The 27,989-nt window shown below is 51.0% G+C and overlaps 3 protein-coding genes and 1 non-coding gene across 9 annotated transcripts in view; 3 read left to right on the plus strand and 1 right to left on the minus strand.

Moving 5' to 3' along the window:
- Ezh1 (enhancer of zeste 1 polycomb repressive complex 2 subunit) overlaps positions 1-7,670 on the plus strand; it is a 28,500-nt gene extending 20,830 nt beyond the window's left edge. For 5 of the 6 annotated variants that reach the window (XM_047543505.1, XM_047543501.1, XM_047543499.1 and 2 more), the window contains exons 15-21: positions 139-264; positions 1,669-1,847; positions 2,891-2,986; positions 3,415-3,496; positions 4,395-4,475; positions 5,108-5,192; positions 5,393-7,670. In XM_047543505.1, coding sequence (XP_047399461.1) covers positions 139-264; positions 1,669-1,847; positions 2,891-2,986; positions 3,415-3,496; positions 4,395-4,475; positions 5,108-5,192; positions 5,393-5,453 — 710 coding nt within the window. In that variant the 3' untranslated portion in view covers positions 5,454-7,670. The remainder of the gene's footprint in view (positions 1-138; positions 265-1,668; positions 1,848-2,890; positions 2,987-3,414; positions 3,497-4,394; positions 4,476-5,107; positions 5,193-5,392) is intronic. The other variant, XM_047543504.1, reaches the window with a different exon arrangement.
- Positions 7,671-8,139: 469 nt separating this feature from the next.
- On the minus strand, positions 8,140-25,020 carry Cntnap1 (contactin associated protein 1). The gene is given in 25 exon segments (XM_047543498.1): positions 8,140-9,323; positions 10,349-10,396; positions 10,482-10,727; positions 10,910-11,003; positions 13,754-13,881; positions 14,024-14,377; positions 15,278-15,517; positions 15,852-16,073; positions 16,756-16,941; positions 17,222-17,349; positions 17,432-17,588; positions 17,785-17,988; positions 18,353-18,385; positions 18,388-18,471; positions 18,692-18,798; positions 19,253-19,424; positions 19,691-19,840; positions 20,287-20,548; positions 21,253-21,396; positions 21,953-22,137; positions 22,624-22,827; positions 22,908-23,055; positions 23,504-23,697; positions 23,781-23,882; positions 24,783-25,020. Coding segments are annotated over 25 exon segments (4,146 nt in total). The 5' UTR covers positions 24,850-25,020; the 3' UTR covers positions 8,140-9,036.
- Trnaa-agc (transfer RNA alanine (anticodon AGC)) lies at positions 9,786-9,857 on the plus strand. Its single transcript has one exon. It is a non-coding gene; the product is annotated as a tRNA-Ala (tRNA).
- A 735-nt stretch (positions 25,021-25,755) lies between the features above and the next one.
- Ccr10 (C-C motif chemokine receptor 10) lies at positions 25,756-27,970 on the plus strand. The gene is given in 3 exon segments (XM_047543506.1): positions 25,756-25,780; positions 26,656-27,051; positions 27,053-27,970. Coding segments are annotated over 3 exon segments (1,089 nt in total). The 5' UTR covers position 25,756; the 3' UTR covers positions 27,722-27,970.
- The last annotated feature ends 19 nt before the right edge of the window (positions 27,971-27,989 follow it).

Raw genomic sequence — 27,989 nt, forward strand, 5'->3', positions numbered from 1 at the left:
GCCTTTTCACTCCAGGTGCTGTGAGTGTGTGCGAGGTGATGGTTGGAACAAGCCTGCTTTGACTTAGAGCAGTGGGAGGGGAAGGCAGCAAGGGAACTGAGTCACAGCAGAGTCCTGTTTGATTCTTCTCTCTTCTAGATAACTCTTCCACACAAGTGTACAACTATCAACCCTGTGACCACCCAGACCGTCCCTGTGACAGCACTTGCCCCTGCATCATGACTCAGAATTTCTGTGAGAAGTTCTGCCAGTGCAACCCAGACTGTAAGAGCACTGTGCTTTCCCTTAGAGTCCACCAGAATGGTCGGCCTTAGGGTGCCCAGGATACACTCCTCTCCTATCCCCTTTGCTGCCTTCTGGTATTCCCTTTGCTGTGCTTTAGACATTCTAGAAGGAAAGTAAAATGCTCAAGCTGGGAAAGGATTTTTTTTTTTCTTTTTTTCAAGAGACAGTGACTTGGGGCTAGGAATATAGCTCAGTGATATAGGACTTGTATAGCACATGTAAAGCCCAGCACCCACCTCTTGGAAGGAAGGAAGGAAGGAAAGAAGGAAGGAAGGGAAAGAGGGAGGGAGGGAAGGAGGGACAGTTTTTGCTATATTACCCAGGCTTGCCAAGAACTCCCGGACTCAAGCAACCCTCCTGCCTCAGCTTCTCAAGTAGCTGGGACAACAGGCCATACCACTGTTCTTACCTGGGAAGGTTATTTTGAAAAGCCCTTAGGATCATGATTCTAAAAGCAGCAAATAGAAATGGGAAAAATTTCCCAACTTTACTCTCCAGGGGAGAACTAAGAAACAAGTGAATATTTTTCCTCAAAGAGCAGCCACAGTCTCCTTTTCTCAGGATATTATTTTTAAAATGTTTTAGCCAGGTTGCTGTGGCACATGCCTATGATCCCAGCATTTGGGAGGCTGAGAGAGAAGGCTCTCTTGAGCTCAGGAGTTCAAAGCCTGCCTGGGCTATATAGTAAGACCCTGTCTCAAAAAAAAATTTTTTTTTGATTCAGAAATTTTTAGGTCACAATTCTGTTTATGTCTGTTTTTGTATATTAGCTGAAGTTTTAATATCAGGTAGGAGATACAGGCCTGGATGTCAGCAAAATCTAAAAGGGGTTCTCTCATGTCTTATGCTGCCATGCCATTCCTCACGTGGGGCTGAGCAGTTGGTGGCAGCCCCCAGAGCTTGCAGAAGGTAGTGCCCAGGCAGTTGCGCTATAACTATCTCCTAACAAAGGGAAGATACTGATCTGGCCGCAGCAGAGAGATGTTGATGCTTGGGAGGGCTGTGGGTGGAGGAGGATGGTGTAAAACGGATGCATTTTGTTCTCAAAATGATGCTTGTTTTGATGATGAGATTTTACCAGTGAAAAGCACTGATTTCATTTTCTCTGGGACTCTCTTCACCTTCCTTCCAAATTCAGGGATGGGGTGGGGATAGGATGGGGAGATACTTCTCAGTGGTCACACCTGCTTTTTTTGACTCAGAGGCTTGAGTGTTGGGAGGCACTTTGTTTCCTAAGGAAAAAAGTATGATCCCTGGGAAGGGACCCTCTGTCTTCTTTTGCCAAACACCCTTGAACACATGTGCTTCTCTGCTGTCTCTGAGTTCAACCAATGCTCCAGCATGGATCTGCTCTTCTCTAACCTTACCTGTCCCACCACCCAGGTCAGAATCGTTTCCCAGGCTGTCGCTGTAAGACCCAATGCAATACCAAGCAGTGTCCTTGCTATCTGGCAGTGCGAGAATGTGATCCTGATCTGTGCCTCACCTGTGGGGCCTCAGAGCACTGGGACTGCAAGGTGGTCTCCTGCAAGAACTGTAGCATCCAGCGTGGTCTCAAGAAGGTGAGGCCTTCGTGCGGATCCAGGTGATGGAGTAGGAAAGACACAGCAGTCTTAGGCAGTCTTTTTCCCTGGCTCCTTAGACAGTGCTTGATAAGTCCTAATGTACACACATTGCCAAATTAATAAATTTCTGTCCTAGTAAAGAATCAGAAAAGTGACCCCTTGGACTGGGGTTGTGGCTCAGTGGTAGAATACTCACCTAGCATGTGTGAGGCACTGGGTTTGATTCTCAGCACCCCATACAAATAAATAAAAATAAAGGTCCATCAGCAACTTAAAAAAAAAAAAAAGTGACCCCTTGAACTGATCAGAGGAACAGAGTCCCCATTAATGTCCTTTTTCTTTTCTTTTTTCCTTTTGTGGTGCTAGGGATCAAAACCAGGGCCCTGCATTTGCAGGCAAATGGATGAAATTGGAGAATATCATGCCAAGTGAGATAAACCAATCTCAAAAAACCAAAGGGTGAATGATCTCACTGATAATTGGACGATGATACATAATGGGGATGGGAGGGAGGCAAGAATGGAGGAAGGAAGAACTGTATAGAGAGAAAAGAGAGGTGGGAGGGGTGGGGGAAGGGAAAAATTACAGAATGAATCAAATACCATTACACTATGTAAATGTATGATTATACAAATGGTATACCTCTACTTCATGTACAACCATAGAAACAAGTTGTACTCCATTTGTTTACAATATAAATGGAACAATAATAAAAAAAAAAAAAAACAAGGGCCCTGTACATGCTAGGCAAATGGTCTAATGCTAAGCTATGTCCCTAGCCCTCAAGTTGTCCATTTTTACCTCCAACATAGCAGTGAATGCCCCAGCTTAGAGGAAGACATGTCCCTGTTTCCTTTCACCACCTCCCCTCCTTGTTTCTCCCCCCACCAGAACAGAATAGCTTAGACCTTTTTCTGTTTTCAGATCCCCTTAACAGTTGCTAGTTCTTTCCACTGGCCCCCATAACACACGTGCTCATCCAGCATGCACACCCACTTGCTCACACATGCCCTGTCATCTGAGCTTTGACTCTTCCCCAGCACCTGCTGCTGGCCCCCTCTGATGTGGCCGGATGGGGCACCTTCATTAAGGAGTCTGTGCAGAAGAACGAATTCATTTCTGAATATTGTGGCGAGGTGAGTGCTATGGGTTTGGCCCACGTTCTTGCCGGGGAGATGCTGATGAGAAACTCTGATTTTCTGTGGGCCAGCCTTCTGTGAATTCATCTCTAAATAACTCAGCCGAGTTCTCATGTGGCCTCTCGGGGGATCCCGCAGAACTGTTTGCAGTCCTGAAACAAACCACTGTTCTTCAATATTTTTGTCATCTCAGACCACACGAGGGAGTGGGGGGCAGCGGGGGGGCTCTCTTTGGCCTGAATGCTATTCAGCCTGAGTGTCAGTGGGAAAAACATGAGCTGGGCTCTCTGTCCTACAATTCTTACGATATTCAGTGAGCACCTATAGGTGACATTGCCTTTTCTCAGCCCTTTCTAGGGGCAGGGGTGCCATGCCCTAAGCAGACAGCCTGACATCCCTTATTTATTCCTTGTCTGTCTCTCCAGCTCATCTCTCAGGATGAGGCTGATCGACGAGGGAAAGTCTATGACAAATACATGTCCAGCTTCCTCTTCAACCTCAACAATGGTATGACTTGGTGTCTTTCTCTGTCCTCCCAAGGTAGTCTTGTATAGGTGTTTCTTTGGGAGGAGAGTAATTGGGTATTGAACCCAGAGGTGCTTTACCACTGAGCTACATCCCCAGACCTTTTTATTTTTTAAGACTTGGTCTCACTAAGTTGCTAGGTTGCTGAGGCTAGCCTCAAACTTGAAATCATCCTGCCTCAGTCTTCTGAGCTGCTGGGATTACAGGCATGTGTCGTCATGCTTGGCTTATGCAGGTATTCTGTCAAGTCGCCTATGGTCTAGTCCAAGTTCAGATCACCTCTGAATCTTCCAGCAGATGCATTGAGCCAGGTCAAACTCAGAGACCCTGCAGGCTATGGTTCACTTGCTTTGGGAGCATCTCCATTTTGGAGTTGTCTGGAATAGGAACATTGAGCACTTCCACCTAGAAACCACCCTACACCCGGGCACTGTGGTGCATACCTGTAATCCCAGCTACGTAGGAAGCTGAGGCAGTGGGATCATAAGTTGAGCCTGGGCAACTTAGTGAAATCGGCCTCAAAATAAAATTTAGAAAGAGGTGGGGATGTAGCTCAGTGCTTTCCTAGCATGTACGAGGTCCTGGTTTCAGTTCCCAGTACCAAAAGATGGAAAGAAGGAGGGAAGGAGGGAGGGACCTACCAAATAGATGAGGAGAGAAGATTAGTAATTCAAATCAAGATGGGGAACCTAAAGGGAGAGTGCCCACATGAAGCAGAATTCTCAGACTTGGTGCTTTTCACATATCCTGTTAACCACACAAGGCTTCAAATTTCCATTGCACAAAATTGTTTCTGTTACCTGTTACGTGATTTTAAATTCAGGCTAAAGAAGTGTGGAGTTTCCTGGTGCCCTCATGATCTTTGATTTACATCTTACAGATTTTGTGGTGGATGCAACCCGGAAAGGAAACAAAATTCGATTTGCAAACCATTCGGTGAACCCCAACTGCTATGCCAAAGGTGAGTTCTCAGTGAACTGGGAGAGAGGCTTAGGGTGGATATGTTTACTCTGATTTCTATTCAGTGTTCAATTTTCATAGCTACTTTTTTGTCCAAAGATAATCATGATTAATATCTGGTATCGTTTTAGGCACCTCCTCTCTGTTTTATAATCTGCTTTTTACACTGACTACAAAAAAAAACACTTCCCATAAATGTGATTTATAGATAGTTCTTCTCACGAAGACCTGGTTCAATCCCCAGCACTGAAAAAAAAAAAAAAAAAAAAAAGCTGGATGCAGTGTGGTATGTGTTTGTAATCCCAGCAGTTCAGGAGACTGAGGCAGGAGGATTGGGAGTTCAAAGCCAATCTCAGCAACTTAGTGAGACCTTGTTTTGAAATAAAAAATAAAAAGGGTTGAGATGTGACTCCATACCTGAGTGCCTCGGTTCAATCCCTGGTACCGAAAAAAAAAAAAAGACAGTATCTCTAACCAGAATAACAGATTCAAAAGCATAGAGACAACTACTTTCAGTGACTACTCACTAATTCCATTTGATTCCACTGAGAATTTAGAGAAAATCAGCCCAGAATCCTCTTGATGTTTACTTGCATTGACTTGGAACCTAGACTTGGGTTTATCCTATTGCAGTGGTCATGGTGAATGGAGATCATCGGATTGGTATCTTTGCCAAGAGGGCAATTCAGGCTGGTGAAGAGCTCTTCTTTGATTATAGGTAAGAAGGGTCATCAGTGATCCTTGGGAAGAGGTAGCTGTGGGAATTGATTTGGGGGGCTTACTGTGGGTACATCAGATGAAGGAGAGAGTCTGAGCGCCATTGTTGAAAACTGCCATTAGGAAGCGGGAGGGGGAGTGAAACGAGGGAATCCCATCTTTTCCATCATCTTTTCTTTCCTCCTCTCTGCTCTGGGATAGGTACAGTCAAGCAGATGCCCTCAAGTACGTGGGGATCGAGAGGGAGACCGACGTCCTTTAGCCCTCCTGGCACTGTGGTAGCGGCACTGTCTTCGCTTTCATGCACACACCACTGCTGCTCGAGTTCCTGCACTGTGTGTCTTCCATGCCGAGAAACCCCACCCACTCCCTCTGTAGTGAGGCCTCAGCTGTGTCCCACGGGTGCAAAACCAGCTCAGAGAGAGGGGAGCTGGGCAGCTAGGCCTTGGTCTCCTAGGAGAGAGTTGCAGAAGTGGGAGACTGCTCCTCAGGCCTCAGAGGAGGGCACAGGTGGGGGCGAGTGACTGCTCAATTTCTCCTCAGCTTCCCAGGCTGCAGGCCTCAGGAATCAACTTAGGCAGTTTGAAACAGGCTCTGTCTTTTAGCTTTCCCTGTCAATGGTCCTTATGTAATGGGGTGCCAGGCATATCTGAGTGAAGTCTGGTCCCTGGAGCTCACAAGTGCTCTGGGTTAGAGTGAACCTGACAAGCATCTCACACAGTTCAGAGGGAGACGGGTCACCTTCCTACCTCTTCCCTCTGGCAGGGTCCAAACCAAAAGGGTGTGGGTTCTAAGCACAGGGATTCTAGGCTAGAGGAGGGAAGGCTAAGTGCCACCCTCCCATGGACGAAGGGAGAGCCAGCTTGATGACAGCAGTTAAACTGCCAAGCTTGGGTCCAGCAGACTTTGAGAAAGCCTGCCTTGTATCCTCTGGAGGTGAATGGGTAACTGTTTTCAGATTCCTGGGCGCAGGCGCCAGTATTCCAACTCCTTCCAGAGTTCTGGCTCAGCAGCTGCAGGCAGGCATTGTGTTTCTACTGACCAAGCGTGGGGGGCATGCCTGGCAAGAGAGAGCACTCTGGTCTGCTGGATTTGTAGTTCTTTTTAGGCCTTCTGTGTTCAGAGAGGCCAGAGTTGCTTATCTCCTCAGGGTAGAGGGGCCCAGGCTAGACTAGAGGGGAAGATTGTTGGTGTGATTTACTTCCTGTCTGTGGCACCTGCTATTTGGAGAAAAGTGGGCTGGTAGCATGTGTTTACGGGTGGGTGAGGGGCACAATTGCACAGTTTAGGATGGCAGCACAGAGCAGGGCAGACTGGCAGAGGGTATTTGCAGTGTTGAGGAGAAGCAGGCAGACCACCTGTCCCAGTCTGTGGTGCCATTCTCTCTGGGATTCATGCAGAGCAAAGCACTTTATTCCTTTAGAAGTTCTATAGATTGGGGTGGAGTTTGAGCCAAGGTCTCTAGGGGCCATGCCCAAATTCCACTTCTCAAGAGAGGGGAAGAAAGGGTAGAAGAATCCCCAATTCAGTCTTATCTTCTGGGGGGCAGGGTGCAGGAGGCGCTGGCTTGACACAGAAAATTTACAAGACGAGCTAGCAAGAACTGCCCTGTGTCTGTGGCTGGCATGCTGAGCCAGCTGAGCTTTGTGCTGGGTAGAAAGGACTTGTGGGCAGGTACAGACTGGCCTAGGGAGTGTTGGAAGGGGAAGGAAACATCCCCTCTTCTTCCTGGGGAACTGAGCTGCTCTTCCCCCTGTCTGTGCTGCCCACTCCCTTACTCCCACCCTGTAGTTGTCCCACGGAAGAAGTGGGGCTCTCCCTGGCCATGTTGCCTCTTAGGGATTTGTGTGGGATGTGCACACACACACACACACACACACACACACACACACATACACTCACTCATTCACTCATATAATCTCACTCACCACAATGGCGTGCACTGCACTTATCACACACCCAGCCAGCTCCTGATGGTAGCCTCTCCCCCTTAGTTGGGGCAGCCTTCGCCATGTTTCCGGATTCTACACCTGCTGTGGTTTGTTGTAGTCATTGTATTGGGGATACCCTCAAGCTGTCCTATGGGCTCTGAATTACTCATTATTGGGGAAAACCAGAGACAGATCTGTCTGAAATTTCAGGGGCTGGTCGTGAGGAATAGGTGACAAAAATTTGTTTCCAGTATTTGAGTTAGACTGACCCCACCCTTCCTTCAGTGAGCAGAAGCACTGGTCGATCCCCTTCTTCCCCAGCTGCAGACCACTAATACTTATATTCCTCCAGCATTCCCATCCTTTGTCCCTGCTGTTCCCTACCTTTAATGACGGGTCTCAGCCTCTCCCCACCACACCTAAGAATGGAATGAGCGAGGTGATGAGACTGGGGAGAAGGCTGGTGTACATGTGGCTTTATCGCCAGTGAATTTCACGCACTTTAAAGTCCTGTGGCTTGTGACCTCTTATCTAATAAAGTGTTAGAATCCATCTTGGCAAGTTGCGTAGTGTGTGCTTTGGGAACTGGAACGGCCCAGGGATGGTGATACAGGAACAGGTTGGGCAGAAGCTTCAGCATTCTGATCCCCACTATCCTGGAGATCAAAGCAGGGGGAAGCAGCAGGGGGAGGTCATCATGCAAGAGCCAGTCAGGCCCCTGGCAGGTGGTGCGAAGATTCTGAGAACTCTGCCTAGAAATTCCTGAGCCCTCTGATTAGTTCCCTTACAATCCCCCATTTATCCCCTAACCACGACGCCAGCCACCACACACACACACACTGGGGCTCTGCCACTCTGCTTTATTAGACTGGCACGGAGTCAGGGGCACAGCTGGCTCCGCCCTGCTTCAGAGTGGAGGCCAGAGAGCAGCCCATGAGAGGCCAGCCGTGCTCTTGAGACATCTGACACAGGAGACGCTCACTACAGACTGGGCACAGCACAGCACAGGACAGGACAGCCGACTGAATTTTTCTTTTATATATAAACAGATAATTTAAAAAATTAGAATAATATAGTTTCTCTAGAGAGAGACTTTGCAACAAAAAATATATATAAAGAATATGACCTCCTGGGCAAACAAAGCAGCATCTCTGAGCGGAGGAAAGAGGGCTCCTCATGCATTGGAGAGGGGGCCAAGCCTGTGGACAGGCACCAAGGCTATTGCATATCTTGGAAAAGGATAGAAGAGCAGAGGACTGGGTAGGCAGGGTGTCTGCATTATTTTCTCTACATTGATTGCAGGGGGTTTTATGGCTTTGGCTAAAGCATGTGAAGCAGTGGAGGTACTAAGGTGCTAAACTGAGGCCTCTTGGTCTCTGTGTAAAAACAAAAAGGGGGGTGGGGGACAGCAGTGAAGCCCTCCCTCATCCCCAGCTGAGAGGAAGCAGATGGAAGACGTTCTGCAGGGCAGGGGGGAGGCTAGGGGATGTTGTAGCAGCCTCCTCCCCCCATGCCCTGTGCAGCCCTGCAATTCCACACATCTGTCCCTGCTGATAATGAACATGGAAGGGAGGCCATTAATCTCCCCTACACTCTGCTGTTAATCCCTGGCAGGGGCTGAAACAGAGATGGCAGGAAGGGCCTATCTCAACCCCATGAGGCTTCTCTTTTGGAGCAAGCAAACAGCCAGGGGCCTGAAGAAACAGATGAGCAGGGCATTGGTTTAGGCAGTGAGGCTTGGCCACTCCCTTTGGTCCCATCTGTAGCTCTGTCCACCAAACTTGGCAGGAGGGGTATCCTCTGGATGAGCAGAGCCAGCTAAGAGGAGCCAAATGTCCCTGATAGGGTGGGGGAGAGGCAGGAATTGGGGAATCCAGAGGAGTTGGACTTGGTCCCTGAAGCCCTTCTCCTGATTCATTCAGACCTGGACTCTTCCAAGATCTGGGGTAGGTTCTGGTCCCGGGGGCCTGGGCCAGAGGCAGGGGCAGAGGCAGGGGCAGGGGCTGGAACTTGGGTGGGAGCTGGTGTGGGGGTGGGGGCCTGGGCAGGGCCTGAAGTAGGTAGGGGAGGTTTGCTGCCAGGATGGTAATCATGGGTGGCCTTGGGCTCATTGGTGTGGTAGGAGCCCTTGTAGCGATGATTTTGCAGATAGAAGAGCACCAACATTCCCACCAGCCCCAGCAGCAGGAAGGCCACCAAAACTGAATGAAAGAAAAGAAACAACTCAGGAAAGACCTTTGGGGTTCAGCTATACATCACACGTACACACATTCTTTGGGCCAAAAGCATTCAGTTACAACTGTGTCAGCTATGCAACCACATCAAGCTGTTCCTGTGCTGGGTAGGTTGAGTTCTTGGTTTATCCTCTGCCAACTTCTATTTCTGATATTCTCTTTTCACATCCCTGCTATTTACTCCAATTTCTGATCTCTCTAGATGTTACTATACCCCTATTTCCTTTAGCTATGGCTGCATTTTAATATTTCATTTCAATTAAAACTGTATGGTGGGCCAGGTGCAGTGGCGCATGCCTGTAATCCCAGCAACTCAGGAGGCTGAGACAGGAGGATTGTGAGTTCAAAGCCAGCCTCAGCAAAAGCGAGGTGCTAAGCAACTCAGTGAGACCCTGTCTAAATAAAATACAAAATAGGGCTGGGAGTGCTGGGGATATAGCTCAGTTGGTAGAGTGCTGCCTAGCATGCACAAGGCCCTGGGTTCAATCCCCAGCACCACCAAAAAAAAAAAAAAAAAAAAAAAAAAAAACGGCTAAGGATATGGTTCAGTGGTCAAGTACCCAAGTTCAATCCCTGGAACCCCCCCACCCCAAGTAAAGGGGTCTTAGTGGATAGAGCGCCGCTGGGTTCAATCCCTGGTACCAAAACACACACACACACACACAACTGTATGGTGGGGCTGGGATTGTGGCTCAGTGGTAGAGTACTTGCCTAGCACATGTGAGGCACTGGGTTCTAACAGCACCACATAAAAATAAATAAAATAGGTAATGTGTTCATCTACAACTTAAAAAAAACTATGACATTCTCAAATATTAAAAATTCTCCAGCCCAATCATATGCTACCTGCAGCATGGCCCATTTCATCCTTCTTTGTACCATCATGCCTCTAGCCCCTTTGCCACCCCTCAGCCTAGAGAAAGGGACAGGGAGGGAATGCTGGCAGTTAGGGTGATTTGGGGAGGTGCAATTAAGTGGTCAGTGCTACTTACAGCCTAAAAGTATGGCAACCCATCCATCATCATGGTAGTACGGGAAGTCTAAAGAGGAAAAAGCACCAGTTAGAAGATACTCCCTGTGTGTCTCTTCCCTGTCATCCCTCCCTTCTGTGCCCAAGAGACATACCTGGGGGTAGATACCAGGGATCAAGCTCAGGTGGCACCTCTGAGACAAGGCGTGGCATTGCTCCACAGTTAGATTCAGATAGTTCTCCTTGAACTCGAAGGGCCTCTGCTAGCTCAGCGGTCATGGGCCGAGGGGCTCGGAAGTGGGTCTTGAGTGGAGCCACATTGTTGAATCGGACACCAGATAGGCAGCCTGAGAAACCTGGGGTGTTGTAACGCTGGATCTCTGGGTCAATTACACCCGTCTCTAAGGGAGAAGCCCCAGAGAGAGAAGGGCTTGGATCACATAAAAGCCTCTTATCATCCATCCTTCTGTTCTCATCTATCTCCCTCTTATCCTTCTTTCCACCCTCACTGTCATTCCCAGATCCTCACCCTCCTTGAGTTGCCAGGGACTTCCCCCATAGTTCATCCTCACCCACAGCTTACCCATCACACGTCCTAGATACAAGGCCTTAGGCGAGTCCAGCTGGCTATCTACCAGCAGGGAGAACTTCTGTTCTGTCAGCGGGAAGTAGTCCACCTGCAGCAGGGATGGGGACAGTGAGGGAGGGAGGACAATGCAAGCACAGCCAAGACAACAAGGGAACTCTTCTTCTATCCAAACCCGACCTGCTAGCCAGGTGAGTCCCTGCTCAATCTGAAGTGGGCAACCCCTGGGCCCTAATGTAGGATTTGGTACCTGTTATGGTTTGGATAGAGGCATTTCCCTAAAAGCTCCTGTGATGACCTAGGGTTATTCAGATATGAAATGATTTGGTTATGATGGCTGTAACCTAATCTGTCCATTCTTGTTTGAATGAACTGACTAGGTGGTAACTGTAGGTAGGTGGGGCACCACTGGAGAAGGTGGGTCACTGGGGCATGCCTTTGAAGGGTTCATCTGCCCCATGGCCCCTTCCCCTCTCTCTGCTTCCTGGACAGCTATGAGTGGAGCAGCATTCCTTACCCTTCTGCCATGATGTCCTACCCTGCCTTAGACCCAGAGCAATGGATTTAGTCCACCAAGGACTAAACCTCTGGAATTTTCCCTCCTCTAAGTTGTTCTCACTGTTCTTTGTTGTAACATAAACCTGACTAAAACAGAAATTGATACTGAGAAGTGGGGTTGTTGCTGTGACCATGTGGTTCAGAAGCCTGTGAAGCTGGTGTGTGGGAGGCATTGGGAAAAGTTTAGAGATACAGGCTGGAGAAGTCTTAGAATGTTAGAAGAGCAGGGCTAAATGGTGATTCTGGTGGGAGCTCAGAAAATCAATTGGAATGCCAATAGGAATGTGAACTCTGCTCATGAGGTTTCAGAGGGAAATGAGGGCTCTTGGGAATTGGTCTAGAGGCCATATGTGTTACATTCTGGCAAAGAACTTTTCAACATTTTGCCTATGTCCTGAGACTTTGTGTGAGACTGAATTTAAAATGGACTAATTAGTCTGATGAAGAAAATTTCAAGGCAGTAGAGCATTATTCAGTGGCATGGATATTGCTGGAAGCTTTTAGCCAGGCTTACTGTGAGAATCGGGAGTAAAAAGAAGAGCTAAAAGAGTTAAAACTTACAACTTGACCAGAAAGTGCAGGTAAAACTGGGGCCAAAAATTTATACTTGTTGAATAGGTTATAGCCCCTAAAGAGATGCTAAGTACTTTGCACAAAGACAATAGGAAAGATGGCTTGAGTACATCTAAAGGATTTGCAAGACCACACTCACTGCAGGCTCAAGGATGTGTAAGGGAAAATTCCCTTGAGAAGAGATTGTGGCACCCTGCTTGCACAAGAGGAGCTAGGGATTTGTTTCACTGGGTTTAGCCCAATCACTCTGAAGTCACTGCAACCATTCTTCCAGAGGACCTAGGTACTGCACAAGCTGCTAGCAGACTTTGACATCATCCATATAGGGCTGGTTCTGCATTAATGCAGGATCCTTGAGTTAAGGAGTCATGAAGGCTTCCACTGAGATTTCAGAGGAAGGCCTAGGAGACCAGGCAAAGGGTAGCAGGATCAGAGTCCCTGTGGACTGCCCCTGAAAGGGTGATGCATGAAGGTGAAGCTAAAGCTGGAGTGAAGACCCCAGGAATTCAGAGATGCCAGTAATGTGAACTGTCTGCCAAGAAAAGATGCTGCAGAGAGTCAGGCTAAAAGAAAGCCCACATGTGCCGCAACTGGCAAGGCCGAAGGATGGGACTGCCCAAGTTCTTTGGAGAGAACATCTCCAAACTGCCATGTGTCCCAGATGTTATATGAAGAGTTACAAGCAGAGTTATAGGACCTGTTTGCCTGGGTTTCAGTCTGGTTTTGGTCCTATGCCTTCTTTTGATGCCCCTATTCCTCCTTTTTGAAATGGGAATGTTTGCTCTGTGCCACTGTATATTGAACATATGTAACTTGCTTTTGATTTTTACCAGGCTCACAGCCAAGAGTTTGCTTTGTGTCTTAGTGGAGACTTTGGACTTGGACTTTTGGGCAATGGTGGAACCAATAAGACCATAGGACTCTTGGAGATGGACTAAATGCATTTTTCATTGTGAAATGGAAATGAATTTTGGGGGGCCAGGAGCAGAATGTTATGGTTTGGATAAGAGGTGTCCCCCATAAGCTCCTATGTTAATGCAGCAAAATTCAGAGGTGAAATGATTGAGAGCTGTAACCTAATCAATCCATCCTACTTTGTACCAATTGGGTAGTAACTGTAGGCAGGTGGGCATGACTGGAGGAGGGGTCACTGGTGCCCTGGAATGGTTCATCTTCCCTGTGGCTCCTTTCCCCCTTCTTCCTCTCTTTGCTTCCTGGCTACCATGAATGGAGCAGTACTTCTCCATCCACCTCACCCTTCTGCCACGACGTTCTGCCTCATCTTGGGCCCAGAGCAAAGAGTCAGTCATCTATAGACTGAGACCTCTGAAACCATGAGCCCCAAATAAACTTTCTCTCCTCCAAATTGTTCTTGCTGGGTATTTTAGTCACAACCACAAAAAGCTGACTAACACAGTGTGTTTAAAAAAAATTGATTTTGAGCTCTATCTTTGCAACTTACTAGTGGTTTGACTTTGGGAAAACCACTTTATACTTCATGAGCCTGTTTACTGAGTTGTAAATGAAGGTAAGGACACCAGGCAACTTGATCTACTTCATGGAGCTGCTGTGAGGGTCATTTGTGGTGACACACATGAAAATTCTCTGTACAATGAAATGTGCTTGACACATGTTAAGATTTGACATTTTCTTAGGTGCCACATTGAGATCATAAGTTGACTGGATGGGTCTACCTCCCTGCGCACATACCTGTATGAAGAGGTTGCGGTAGACCCGGGTAATATTGACACTGTGGGGCTGGCCATCAGTAACTGGCCGGGTGGTTAGCTGGTAAACATAGGGACTGGTGCCCAGTTGATATCGCAGTTGCAGAGTTCCTGTGGAGTGAGAGGAGAAATATGGGGTCTTCTCTCAGATCTCACAACCCCTGTCCTTGTATTAGTGAATCAATTGTTATGTGAATTAATGGCACATAATTGGGGAAGCTGGGATTTGGGCAGAGATCCTGTGGGGGCTTACCATCTTCCTTGATGAGCACAGCCATGTAGTCCCGCACGAAGGAGCTGACGTAAAGCAGGACCGCAGGGGCAGAGTCAGTGCTGAAGCTGAAGGAGACCTCCTCCCCCGTAACATTGTAGACAGGCCCCCGGTAACCTGGCACAGGCCGGCCAGGCCTGGGGTAGTCAGGCAGGCGGTACCCGGGGCCGTGGTAGCCAGGCACATAACCGGGAGTGTCATAGCCAGGGATATAGCCAGGCTCGTAGCCTGGTACTGGCCGGCTCAGCATGTGGGAGAACTCTCGGGCTGCAGAGCGCAGTGCTGACTGTAGGTTATAACGCATCCAGGTGCCTGGCTCAAAGAAACCACCAATATCTAAAGGCAGAGGTAGTGAATTCAAGTTAGGGTCCCCAGACTCCACATTCAGAAGGTTTATATGTCACCCCCCCCCATACACCCTAAGACTCACTTCAATTTCTGCCACTATCATAACCTTCCATTTACTTTAAAGTTCTCTCAAGGCCCTCTGACATAAAATGGAATCTTAAAGGCATGAAAAACTTTTGAGAGATTATTTAATCTGACCCCTGAATGTTACAGAGAAATTGAAGCTCAGAGATGGGTAGTGACTTGCCCAAGGACACAGAGTAAGTGGAGAGCCAGGATTAGAACTGAGATACCCTGAGTCCAGTCAGTAAATGTACCACTACTCACACTTCCAAACCAAGACCAGAAGTTTTCAGTTGGATCCTAAGTCCCTGCATCTCCCTTGTCCACCAGACTCCTCACATCAGTAACCCACCTACCTACATATCCCCCTGGGTCAACCTTAGGGAGGACATAGTCTGGGTATCTGAGCAGAATCTTGCTATGCTGAATGTCAAGGCTCACCTTAACCAAGAACCATGTAGTAGACATGTTTTGGGAATTCAGCAATTGTCAAACAGGAAATGGCAAAGGACATCCTGCAGCCAAATTCAGTATGCATGCAAGGAGGAGTCTGTGTTACCTTGGTGATAGTGGGAAGATGGGGGAAGTTACAGGCTGGTGTTTTTGAGCTTTAAGGACCTTCTAACTTTACCATCCCTTCCTTGTTCCCCTTTATGACTCTGAAGTCACTCAGCATCTTCAACTGCCTGACTCCCCCAAATCAGCTCAGTAACCCAGTGACAACTTTAGTTTCCCCAGATGCTGACTTGGCACCCTCTTCCCTGCCCTCCCTACATCCCATTATGCTGTGTTGCTCCCTGTGCCCCCCACACCAGCAGCACTGACCGTGGTTGCAATATGGCCCATCAAAAGCTGTGAGGTCACAGTCACATGTATAATAGCTGTAGCGCTCCACGCAGCGGCCTCCATGGAAACAGGGGAACCGGGGGTGGGCGCAGCGGCCCGTGCAGTTGGGAGAAGTACCCTCAGAGGCATTGGCACGGCCCTCCAGGTTCAGAGTCACTCCATTCAGACGCATGGCCCTCAAGCAGCCCACGAAGGGACGCCTCTTAAGTTCTGCAGATCCTGGTCAAGAAATGAGTGGAGAGGATGGGGATGTAGCTCAGGGGCAGAGCCTGTGCTTAGCATGTGTAAGGCCCTGGGTTCCACCCCCCCCCCAAAAAAAAAAGACTGCAGAGCTTGAAACAGAAGTAAGTATTGTGGTTGAGAAATGAAGGGAGTAAAGGGGGCAAAAAGATGGACTAGGATACCAGGGACTGGAAGGAAAGGTGGGACCTTGGCTTACTCTGAAGCAGAGGGGATTGAGACCTAAGTCATGGGGTTCCTGGAAACACAAAGAGTGCCTTGAGAGGTGGAAAGGTCAAGAAGGCTCTCACCCTACCTCTGGGTTGCTGCTCACCAACATAGAGGGGTTGGTCATATTCCAGCCAGATGTAGGTCTGCAGTGGCATGGGCCGCAGCACCCAGGGCCGGTGATCCACTCGTAGCCGGGCCTGCTTCACGTTGATTTCAGCCCGGACCAGGTGCCACTCATCGTCATTAAACTCGAAGTCATCTGAGTGTACTGTCAAGTTCTCATCCCCGTTCCCCACATCAAAGGCGAAGACCACATCCCGGGATGCTAGACAATGTGACAGGAAGTAGTGAGGAGAAAAGGGCTGGAACCTCCAAGATCCCTCACAAGTTGCTTGCTCAGTACAACCTCTCTTCCTCACCTCTTCAGAGCTCCTGAATATCACCCCAATTTGTCCATGGGTTTTTTGTTTTTGTTTTCAATATTGGGACTTGAACCCAGGGGTGCTGTATCACTGAGCTATATAGCCCAGCCTTTTTTATTTTGAGACAGGATGTTACTAATTTGCCCAGGCTGACCTCAAATTTTTAATCTTCCTGCCTTAGCCTCCTGAGTAGCTGGGATTACAGGAGTATGCCACTATGCCTGGGTAGCCATAGATTTTAACCTTGAAACTTCATACCTCTGACCGCTCACAAAATTGCAAATCACTATAGCCAGCTTTCTGGCCTTACCTCCCCGGCTTGAAGCATAGCTAGTCAGAGGTGGGAAAGACCCTCAGGAGTCTAGCTCTTTCTTCAGAAGTAAAGGGCATGAAACCCAGAGAGGCAAAGCCAGTTCCCAAGGTCATACAGCCAGGGATCAAGACAGAGCTAAATCTAGGACCCAGAGTCATTTAAGCCCCTTTCCTTGCTGCCTGTCAGAAGGACATCTGACCTGGTCTCTTACCCCAGCTTCCCCAGAGATCTCCTTCATCCACCCCACATCCCTCCCAAGCTCTGCTGCTCACTGTTGAGTTCCACCCGCACATAAGGTCGGCGCCACTGACAATAATGGCCCCCCATGTTCTCTAGGAAAACTCCTGAGGGAGCCGAGGTCCTAAAGTAGAAGGAGACGTCCAGACTGTGGTTGGCACGAATTGGGGGAAAGCGAAGGGCAGCCCCCGTGTGGAAGGAAATGGTGTTCCAGGAGTTTCCTATAAAACCAGAAGGAAGAGGCTTTGTCAGGGAGTTTGGGGAGTGGAGGGGCAATGAGCCTCAAGAAGGAGGGAGGGAGGGAAAAGGGGGAGCATTAGAAGTGGTCATGGGAAGACTGAGAATAGAACAAAAAGAGTAGTAAGGTGCAGAGGGACAATGAAAAGAGGGTCATATCACAACAGGAGCGTCTGGCAGTATGGCCTAGAGACCCCCAGTGGGTTAGGTGGCCTAGATTTTGGAAACTGGAAAGCTGACTCTTAAAAGGGGTCTGCCACTCACGGTCGCCATAGCAGCGCAGAGGCCTCAGGAAGAACTGGGCCTCAGAACTGGAGCGGTTCGTATCCCCCACCACCACCTGAGTGACAGGCAGATGGTCCACAAAAGTCAACAGCCCTTTGTCAGTTCTCCTGTGGGGACAGAATGTGGTGATCAGCCTTACTGCTAGGCTTCCCCTAAAGTCCTGAAACCTCTGTCCCTCTGCCCCCTCACCACTGGGGCTGGTCAGCATCACAGTTGCAATGCAGGGCAGGGTCCACACAGCTCCGGTCTAGTCCACAGGCACAGCGCTGGATCCCAGGCTGCGAGCCTCCCCAGTAGAAGTGCTGCTCCTCGTTTCGGCCAATCCAAAAGCTGTAGGGGTAGCCTCCTGGGGAAGAGGTGCAGGCAGCTGCCAGGCCCTGCCCTCCAAGAGCCTCTGGCCTCCTTGAGTTGCCCTTCCAATCAGCCCAGACCTTGCTTAACTCCTCCAGTTGAAATTTCAGGCTTCCTTCTCCCAGCCCTTCCACCCTGTCTCTCCTCTAGCTCCTCCACCCAGCTCCTCCTTCCTTGATCCCAGTCCAAACCTGCAGTGTTGAGCAGCCGGGAATTATAGCAGGAGAACTCGATCCACTGTTCACAGTGCTGGGAAGCGTTGGCTAGAGCGCTGACTTCCTCCCATGATGCATTCCAATACTGGACAGCCCCCAGGAAGGGCCGCTCCATGCTAGAACCTGTTACCCGAGTTGTCCACAGCCTGTCATGCCGCACAACTGTCCATGCTCGGTTCTCTGGGAAGAGGGCGGGGACAGAGAGCTTTGGCTGGACGTGGGCATTCTCTACCCATCTCCCTGCCTGCCTCCACCACCACTTCTGCCACTCAGAGTCAATAAATGGCCAGCAGCTCTGCCCCAGCTAGACCCTGGGTCCTTCACATTGAAGACCAGAGAGGAGACAGCTGGAGTGGATCAGGAATCTGTCTGTAAGCCTAGATTATGAATTCCACTGTCTCCCTTCCCTTCTCCTCTATCCTCCTTTACCCTCATCACAGTTTAATCTTACTGGCCCCCACCCCCTTTGTACTTCCCTGTTCCCCCCACAATCCCCCTTATTACCTGGTCAGCTGCCCCCTCACCACTTCTCAGAGTCATTTACCTCGGATATCACAGTACACTACAAAAGGCTTCAGGGGCCACTGCCGTCGGGATCAATGGTGAAGTTTCCAGAAGTTTTCCCACTGAGTCGATAAGCCTCACAGGATTCCTTATACAAAGCTGGTAAGTGGTGTGGTGGAGAAAAGACAATTTAGGGCTAGAGTGCTAGAGAAGTCAACCCCAGCTTTGACTGTAGCTCAGTGGTAGAGCACTTGCCAAGCATGCACAGGGCTTGGGTTCAATCCCCCACACAGCCAAGAAAAAAGTGTGGGGGGCAATCCCATCTCCGGCAGCCTTGTGATCCCCAGCAACATTCTCCTGCCCACCCCATCTGGCTTACGCTGGTGACAGGTCTCCCCCTTGTAGCCAGTCAGTTCACAGTAGCAGATGAAGTCATCCCAAGACTGATAGCAGCGTCCATCATGCTCACACATGTTAGGGCTGCACCTGGAGAATGGATCAGCATACCAAGGGAAGGGACCTTACTGGGTGCTTGAGTTCCCTGAGAACCAGGACCCAGTGACACATCCCACACCTAACTGGTCAGGTGTATGTCCAGATGCAGGGCCACTACTCAGTCTTCAGGGCTCAAACATGACTGTTCCCCCTTCCACAAAAGAGTGGAAATGCCTTATCCCACCCCACCCCACCTACCAATAATAATAATAATTTTAAAAACCTAGGACCAAAAACAGAGGCATAGTTTACATTTTGAGCATGTGTCACTTTAAGAGAAAAACAGGAGGTGAGATGTCGAGCAGGAATCTTCCCTAGGTTGGGGGACTAAGGACCTGAGACAAGGAGAAGGGAGATTATTGAGAAAGACCACTCCCACTGGGAGACCATGGAAGAGGACTTTGGAGGGGGTCACCTCTTATTAGGGAGAGGGGCTTCTGGATACCTATCGGTGATGCCACATGTGTCAAAGAGGACCTCAGCAAAGTATCCAAGCCGCCGACCCTCCACCAGAGTCAGGTTGACCAGTTGACCATCCACCTTCAGCAGCTCCATGCAGCCATGGAATGCCGTCTGGTTGGAGTGGCAGCCCCATCGACTGGCTGGTTTGGGACAACCTGGAGCAACCACCCCTGTGAGGCCCTCCCCAGGGAAGACCCCAGAGACCCTCCCCCAGGGAAATACTAAGAGGGAGCCAGACATAAAGAAAGCAAGGGGGTTAGAATCAAAGTGTAGACTATGTCAACGACCTTCCACTCCCCAAGGGCCCAGAGGTGAAATGGCTTGATTGCTACAAAACTCCCCAAGTGGCCTCATGTGAGTGGACTTAGACAGGGCCTTCCTTCCCAGAGACAGGGGTCTGGCCAAGTTAGCCTCTACTTACCCCCAAAGAAGTATGAAGTCCCTGTACGGATCAGCAGTGGGTATGAAACTCTGACCTCTGCCCCCTCCACATCATCAATACTGATGACTGCATGGTTTTCCTGTGCCACAAAATTCACCTCATGCCAGAAGCCATCATTCAGGCGATACCCTGGACAAGAAAGGAGGATGGTATGGGTGGGGGAAGTAGTAACTAGAATAAGAGAAAAAGACCTAGAGTGGGGAAGCAGCAGACCCACTCTTCATCCCAACAGCAGTCTATGAGCCTATTACACTTCTCACACTGAGAAGTGACATCTCTCTCTTCACTCTCCATAACCCCAGTAACTGACATAGAGTCTGCAAAGTTAGACATGAGTAATAAAATCTCAGAGACACCCCTAATACCGGAGAAGACCAGAACCCTCGACCTTCCGCTTCTTCCAGAAGCTTTAGCCCCTCGTTCTGCCTTCAGTCACTTTTTCCAGTACTTCCTGCTCTGCTCCCTTTACTGCCTCTCCCCTCTCCATTATGCAAGGCCTCAGTCCAGGCCTACGACCCTCCTGGACCTCGTCTGCCCTTTTCTAGTTTGCTTGTGCTTCTCCCAGACTCCCTCACCAGCGGCAAACTGAAGCTTCTTGCGGCCGGTCTGTGCAATGGACACGTTGACCTGCCCTTCGCTGAGCATCAGCTCCACATGACCCAGTCCGTCCCCAAGGCGGGAGAAAAGGAGCAGCCCTGTGAGATCCCAGGTGCGGAAGCGGAAGGAGACTGCGAGGCGGCCGCGGCGCGGGAACCCCGGCACTTGGACGAAGTTGTGAGGACCTCCAAAGTTAATGGGGTGCGGAACCGGATCCAGGCAACGGAACGCCACCTTACCCTAGAAGAAGTAAGGTCACATCAGCACCCGTGAGCCCATGCACCTGCCTGTACCTCTGCTAGTAACTGAATTTTCACACTGATCTAAGACCCTGCCCCGATACTTTCTCAGTGTTGGCGAGGGCAAGACCTCCAACCATGACCCTTCTCCCAAATATATCCATCTGTGGAGGGGGTCCCAAACAAGTCGGTCCGCTGGACGCTCCGCGCTCCGCTCGCTTGCTTGCTCTCCGTCGCTGATCTACCCGGTCTGGAAGACGACAGCTTCTTCTCTGCCTTCCAGTGTGAGAGGCAATTTTGCGCCCCAAGTCGGGCTCCAGACTCTTGGCTTCCCGGCAGCCGCGCATGCGTATGCGCCGAGTTGGAGACCCGCAGGGAGAGTATTTAAAAAGGACCTTGGGTTCGGGTCCTTACTCAGTAGTTGCACAACTGTATGACCCCTGGGAAAGTCACTCTGTCTCTGCGCCCCATTTTCCTCAGCTGTTAATTTAAGGAGGTGACTGGACTACAACTTCTTGTCTAGGGGCGGGGTGCATGGTGTTGGCACCTCCTGTGAGTCCGAGATATACCCACAACTTGGGAATCTGGCCGAGGAGAGAGGAGTCCTCGGCTTCTATCCGATTCCCAAGATCTCTTCCCGCGCCACCACTTTGTTTTCAAAGCATCTTTGGTGTCCCGTCCTCCCGTATCCCCCTGCCCACTGGCCTCGAAGGTGATCCGCGAATGACGCCGCACGGCCAGGTCTGCGATGTTGACCCGGTTGAAGATGACGTTTTCCATGCAGCCGCGGAAATTATGTCGATACGCTAGGTTCTTCTGCGCGGCGCCCACCAGACCCCCAATAAACATCTGCAGAAAGGGTGGGAGAAAAAGTTACCAGGGCACAGGAGCTGCGCATGCCTGTCTCACGCAGCCTTGCTTTAAGCTTCCCCCAGTGCCAGACCACCTTTATAAAGATTTGAAACACGCATATTCACTGGGTCGGTACTAAAATTCGGTGATCTTCCAAGCCTTAGGTCTGAGCCCTGAATCCTCCACAAAACTGGCTGCACATCTTGGGCAAGTCTATTAACCTGTTTGAGCTTCTTTATCTGCAGATTGGAGTCAGGGTCTTATGAACTCCATCGAATCGTGGGAGGATCCAAAACGACAATTTTCCTACCTTGCCTGATCCCTAAAATCTGGATTCTAGATCCCATCTTTGTAGTTCTGGGGTGAGTGTTGAGGAGTCTGCATGCTAACAGCAACAACATCGACAGGAAAACAAACCTTTCTGGTGAGCAGCAACTTTGCAAAGAGCTGCTAGCATATTCGGGAGACAAAGTCTTACTTCTGAGAGAGTACTGTCCCTTACCCACGCTTCCAGGACCCTACCCAACCAAATGTTGCCTTCTTCATCACTCACCTCCGTGTCCAGGTTCAGCCTCTCGAAGTCACCATTGAGCACGAAGCGCTGCACATAGCCATCCAGGGTGAGATTTGCTTCTCGCCCATATCGATCCACACGCACATAATGCCAGTGCTGGTCGTTCAGGACACCGCCAGCACTCACTGTGGTGTGACCCGGCCTTGGTTGGATGGGGCTGCTGCCTGAGGTTGGGGCGGGACAAAGTGAGAACCATAGTCTCGAGAACCTGAGCAAGCCCCAAGCCCCCAGGCAAAGCAGCAGCAGAGGGCCTGCCCAGAACAACCGGGAAGGGAAGCCTGGAGCCTGTGTGTGGCTGAGAGTAAGCCATGTAACCTCTCTGGGTCTCTTCCTGTCTGTAAAACTCAGAGTAAGATAGCTTTTTCTATTTCATTACACATGTGCTATACTATGAAAGCTATAAGAGGTACAAAATAATAACCGTTTGTGTGTGTTTACAGTGAGCAAATTGAGGCTCCAGCAAGTGACTTCTCCAAGGTCACACAGCTGGCAAAAGGTAAAGTGACTCTAGAATCCAGTTCTGCTGACTTTGATTCCAGTCTTGCTAGCACCAAATGTTAAGAAAAAGGCCTTTTGTTCCAGACAGTAAAGAAGGGGCAGATCTGGCGTGGGCGTGACCAGAGTGCTGCACAACGGAGTTCCGAGCTCACCCAGGCTCATGTGCAGCAGCAGGTGCGCCCCCTGCAGCTCAAGCGTCACGTAGTCGCCCTGGGCGCCCTCGGCGTGCAGCAATAGCCCGTCCTTCTCCTCGGTTTTGAAACTGAAAGCGAACACGTCCCACAGACTTCGGCTGACTCCCCTTGGGAAGCGGTACGAGATGGCATCGTCGCCGTCGAAGTAGAGTATGTCCGACTCTGCGTGAAGTACAGTAGGTGGGCCAGAGGCCAGGGAGACTCTGTCTCCCGGGCCCCCTCCACTACCTCCGCACCCTTACTGTAGGGGCAGCCATAGAGACCCAGTCGCAGGCCGATCTTGCCTCGTGGGTTCCACGCCAGGGGTACGATGCGGATGTAGCGTGCGGTGAAGTGGTAGTGCAGGTCGTGGCGCACCACTGCGGACTCATTCACATTACCAAAGAAGGTCTGCGGGGGGTTGGGGAGAGTAGTAACCAGGTCCCCACCCTCTGCTTTGTTTCTCCATAGCCTCCCAGCCTACGATGGCTTTCCCACCTTGCCAATCTCGACTTTTGGAAAGCAAATATTCCTTCACTGCTTTTGTAGATGTGCAGTTTCCCTAGCCCAGAGTGTCCTCTCCCACCATCCTATTATATCCTTAAAGCTCAAACAAAATGCCACCTCCTTTAGGAAGCTCTCCTGGATTTACCCTAGAGTATGCTAAGCCCTGTGAGCCAAGTGTTTTTCCTACATAGTGAGCTGATAGTACCTCTGCACTTAGTCCCAAGAGTGGAATCATGGGTCCTCATCTGGGCCCACAGCTGTCTGCCTCCTTTCCCTCTCAGGTTAGTGCCCCACCCAGGGCCCAGAGCAGAGGAGGCTCCCCCAAGTGTGCATGTCTGGACCCCTGGAGTACCGAGTTGTGCCCTTGCTGGTAGAAGGGAGTCCAGCTGTCCACACGGTCACCATAGAGCAGCATGTAACGTGTGACCCAGTCCCAAGAATTAAAAGAGCCTTGTGTGGCCACAGCTCGGATCCGGTGCTTCTTCATTAAGTCTATCTGGAGCCAGGGATTTGGATCCCCAATCCGGGGTGACCATCCACTTATGCCTACAGAAGAGGCAAAGGACTTTTACCACCCTTCTCCCCTGAACCCTCCAGAGTCCCCTTCCCTCCAGGTGCAAGGAGCTCACCGTGCAACCTGGCAAAGCGTGCTGTGGTGAAAAGCCCATAGTAGGAGGAGGCACCCAGGGAGCGTGCATACAAGGGACCCACGAGTTCTTCATCACAGCCATCTGGAATGGGGAAATGAACTTGCTAGTTAGTCATGGCCCTTAAGCCCTTTCAAAGGCTGGGCCCATAGAGTGCCCAAAGCTCTCTCTTCTATGCACCCCCCAGTGGCAGACCCAGCCCTACCTTAAAGACAGGCAAGCTCAGGGGAGGTTGCCTTTTCCTAGGGAAACACTTATGGAGGAACAGGGAGGGCTAGACCCTCTCTAGCCCAGTACTTGCCCTGGCTTACTAACCACCCCCTCAAACACAATCTCAAATCTCAGCATCTTCCATAATCTAAATCAGTAGGACATTTACCCAACCCAATCCTCAGCATCAATTCTATTTATCAGCTCCCCCAAACTGCACCAACCCCAAATCCAGATCTTGCTCCCAACCTAGCAACCCCAGATCCCAACCCCAGTCCTAATATCATAACTAGATCCTTGTCCAGTTTTAGCTTCAGTCAGGGTCACCAACTCCTTTTTGGATCTCAGTCATAAAACCTAGCCTCAGCCACAAAACCCAGCCCCAACCACAAACTCTAGCCCCTGGGCCAGCTCCAAAGTCCAGCTCCAGTCTTTGGCAAAACCTTAACCTTAGCCTGGGTCACCAGTACCACATTTATGCCCAACCCTAACCTCAAACCCAGGCACCGGCTCCTGCTTGGATTCCAGCTCCGAATCCCCATTTGGGCTGACTCCATCTTCGGCTCTGAGCCCAGCCCCAGCCCCGGGAGCGCGCAGCAGCCTCGGAGCTGCATTGCGGAGCGCGGGGGAGATGCAAGAAAAGATGGGAACGGAGCAGGCGCGCGCTGGCGGGGATAGACCGACGACCACCCAGCCGCAATGCGGCGTGGGACCCACCCTGCAGGCTCTGCATTCCTGGGCCCAATCCCACCTGCCTCCGACCCCAACACTCACAGTAGCCCCAGCCCCGAGTTCCGGAGACCGCGGTGGCGAGCAAAATGCAGAAGAGCCGGAGACGCATCTTGTAGGGCTGACCGCCCCCGGCGGTCGCCTCCCTGTACCCGACTCCGACTAGGGCTCCAGTTCTGGCTCAGGCTCCAAGCTCTCTTCCTGGGATTCGCAGCAAACCGCTGACTCTTATTTCCCACCCCTTCCCCTCTCCGCTCCTTTTTCCCTCAATCTCTCAATCTCTTTCTCAATCTCTCTCTCTCTCTCTCTCTCTCTCTCTCTCTCTCTCTCTCTCTCTCTCTCTCTCTCTCTCTCTCGCTCTCTCGTTCCTGGGTTTCTGCTCTTCTCTCCTTTCCACCTTCTCTCCTCTCACCTCCCCCCCTCCCCAGCCTGTCTCTCCTGGCACGCGCGTTTTTCCCCGACCCCGCGCAAGCGCGCGCCTCAGCCCCGCTGCGAAAGGGCGGGGTAGAAAACCTCCAGTCGCTGGGAAATACCCCGAATAACCCGAGGCTCCCAGGGACAGGACGTGGTAAAAAGGAGGCAAGGACCGTGAGGATCCTGAAAAATCCAACAAAAGGGAGGAGGGAGAGAGGTGCCTAGAGATGGGATGAAGGATAAGTAAAAGAATACAACATTTTCCTAAGGCAATGAATTCTTCAGACGTGGTGTTGGGCACCCTCTGAACACTGTGAATTCAGCATTTTGACCTTATTTCACTTTTTAGATGAAAAACCTTATGCCCCAAGAGGTCAAAAACTTAAGACCACACAGCTACCTAGCAAATAATGATGTTCCCAAACCCATTCTTTTTCCACTGGCAGGGTAGAGAGAAATCCTTTCAGGGGAGATGGAATGGGAAAAGTGAGACCCTAATCCCCACCTCTCTCTAGGTCCCTCTCCCCGCCCCTTCCTTCCTGTCTCACTAGTTATTTAACCTCTACCCCCCAGTAGCTACACCTCAGAAACCTTTGTAGCCAGAGATGGGGACGGAGCCCACAGAGCAGGTGGGAGTGGGGGAAGGGAGGGGGAGAAGGGTTACACCAAGGGTGGGGAAGGGGAAGGGATTGGATGCTCCATCTGTCAACAGGTCTCTGCCATCCTGAGTTGTGCTGGAGCCCAAAAATCTGAACCCCAACCTTTGAGGCCCCTTTTATGTGAGTGGTTCAGTGTGCCTATGCTAAAGGTAGTGGCGGGGAGGAGGCTAGAGAAGGCAAAAGAGATGGAAATCCGTTCCAAACCAAGCTTTGGGTTCAGGGTCTAGGTCTGAGGCAGAGCCTGCATCTGATCGACCTTCCAGGCGAGGGCGCTGCAAAGGGAACTGCAAGGTTCCTACCCCCACACCCACCCTGTACTGGGGATTAAAGCCAGGCACTAGACAGGGGCTCAATAAATTGCCCAGACTGGCCTCTAATTTGCCATCCTCCTGCCTTCAGCCTCAGAGTAGCTGGGATTACAGGCTTGTGCCACCATGAGGCAAGATGTTTATTAATAATACAAATGCTTGATCTATGGAGAGCTAGATGCTTTCCATCCATTATCTTCCATACTTTGAAGAGTCTTCAATGAAAACATTGCCAGATGGGCTAGACAGGACTTCTAGTCTCTGCATCACATATTAAGTACTGAGGTTCGGAATGAGCAAAAGGCTTGTTCAAGGTCACCCAGGAAGCTAGAAGCAGAGGCAAGAGGGATGCAAGGCAAGGGAATCGAGAACCTGTTCAGATTGTGCTAGGAAGAGTCTAGAAGAGTTTCTGTACTGTTATTCCTGGTCTCACCGGAGCTTCCAGCGTGGAAGGTGTGCGGGATGGGGGGTGGGGGGCGGCGGGGAGGTGTAGGAAAGTATCTCATACCATCCCTCCTCCCATTTTGACTTCCCCAGGTTTCCTGGGACCCCTACTCCGGGGATGATGAGGCGGCATATTCAGCTGAGCCAATGCCTGAGCTCTGCTACAAGGCGGATGTCCAGGCCTTCAGCAGGGCCTTCCAACCCAGTGTCTCCCTGACGGTGGCTGCGTTAGGTCTGGCGGGCAATGGCCTGGTCCTGGCCACTCATCTAGCGGCCCGACGCACTGCCCGCTCGCCCACCTCCGCCCACCTGCTCCAGTTAGCCCTGGCCGATCTCCTGTTGGCCCTGACCCTGCCCTTTGCTGCAGCAGGGGCTCTCCAGGGCTGGAGTCTAGGAAGTGCCACCTGCCGTGCCATCTCGGGCCTCTACTCGGCCTCCTTCCATGCCGGTTTCCTCTTCCTAGCCTGTATCAGTGCCGACCGCTACGTGGGCCATCGCGCGGGCGCTCCCAACCGGGCAGCGGCCCTCCACGCCCAGCCGCGCACACTTGGTCTCAGTCTTAGTGTGGTTGCTGTCACTGCTCCTGGCGCTACCTGCGCTCCTCTTCAGCCGGGATGGGCAACGCGAAGGTCAGCGACGCTGTCGCCTTATCTTCCCCGAGGGCCTCACGCAGACTGTGAAAGGAGCAAGCGCTGTAGCGCAGGTGGTCCTGGGCTTCGCGCTGCCACTGGGCGTCATGGCAGCCTGCTACGCTCTGCTGGGCCGCACGCTGCTGGCCGCCAGGGGGCCCGAGCGCCGGCGCGCTTTGCGCGTCGTGGTGGCCCTGGTGGCAGCCTTCGTGGTGCTGCAACTGCCCTACAGCCTCGCCCTGCTGCTGGATACCGCCGATCTACTGGCAGCCCGGGAGCGAAGCTGCCCTGCCAGCAAGCGCAAGGATCTGGCACTGCTCGTGACTGGCGGATTGGCCCTGGCCCGCTGCGGCCTGAATCCTGTGCTCTACGCTTTTCTGGGCCTGCGCTTCCGCCAGGACCTGAGGAGGCTGCTACGGGGTGGGGGCTGCAGCCCAAGGCTGCAACCCCGCGGCCGCTGCCCCCGCCGGCCCCGCCTTTCTTCTTGCTCGGCTCCCACTGAGACACACAGTCTCTCTTGGGACAATTAGGGCTGCGAATCCAGAGAAGGAGGAGGGATGCGGAAACAATTCCAGGGAGGGTAAGGGAAAGGAGTGTAGGTGGGGAAACACTGAGAACGAGGGTAGAGATCTAAAGGGCTTGCTTCTGTGCCTTGCTACATTAAACTGATAACATGGAAATGAGATGCAACCCAACAACTGTTACTATTTTTGAATCGCCGACTTGGAAGTGATTTGTAGCAGGGCAGAGACGGCGGGTTACACCCCCACCCTCCTTACCCAGCTCTTGGCTCTGAGG

Source organism: Sciurus carolinensis, chromosome 3 (genome assembly GCF_902686445.1).
Source record: "Sciurus carolinensis chromosome 3, mSciCar1.2, whole genome shotgun sequence".
Taxonomy (NCBI): Eukaryota; Metazoa; Chordata; class Mammalia; order Rodentia; family Sciuridae; genus Sciurus; species Sciurus carolinensis.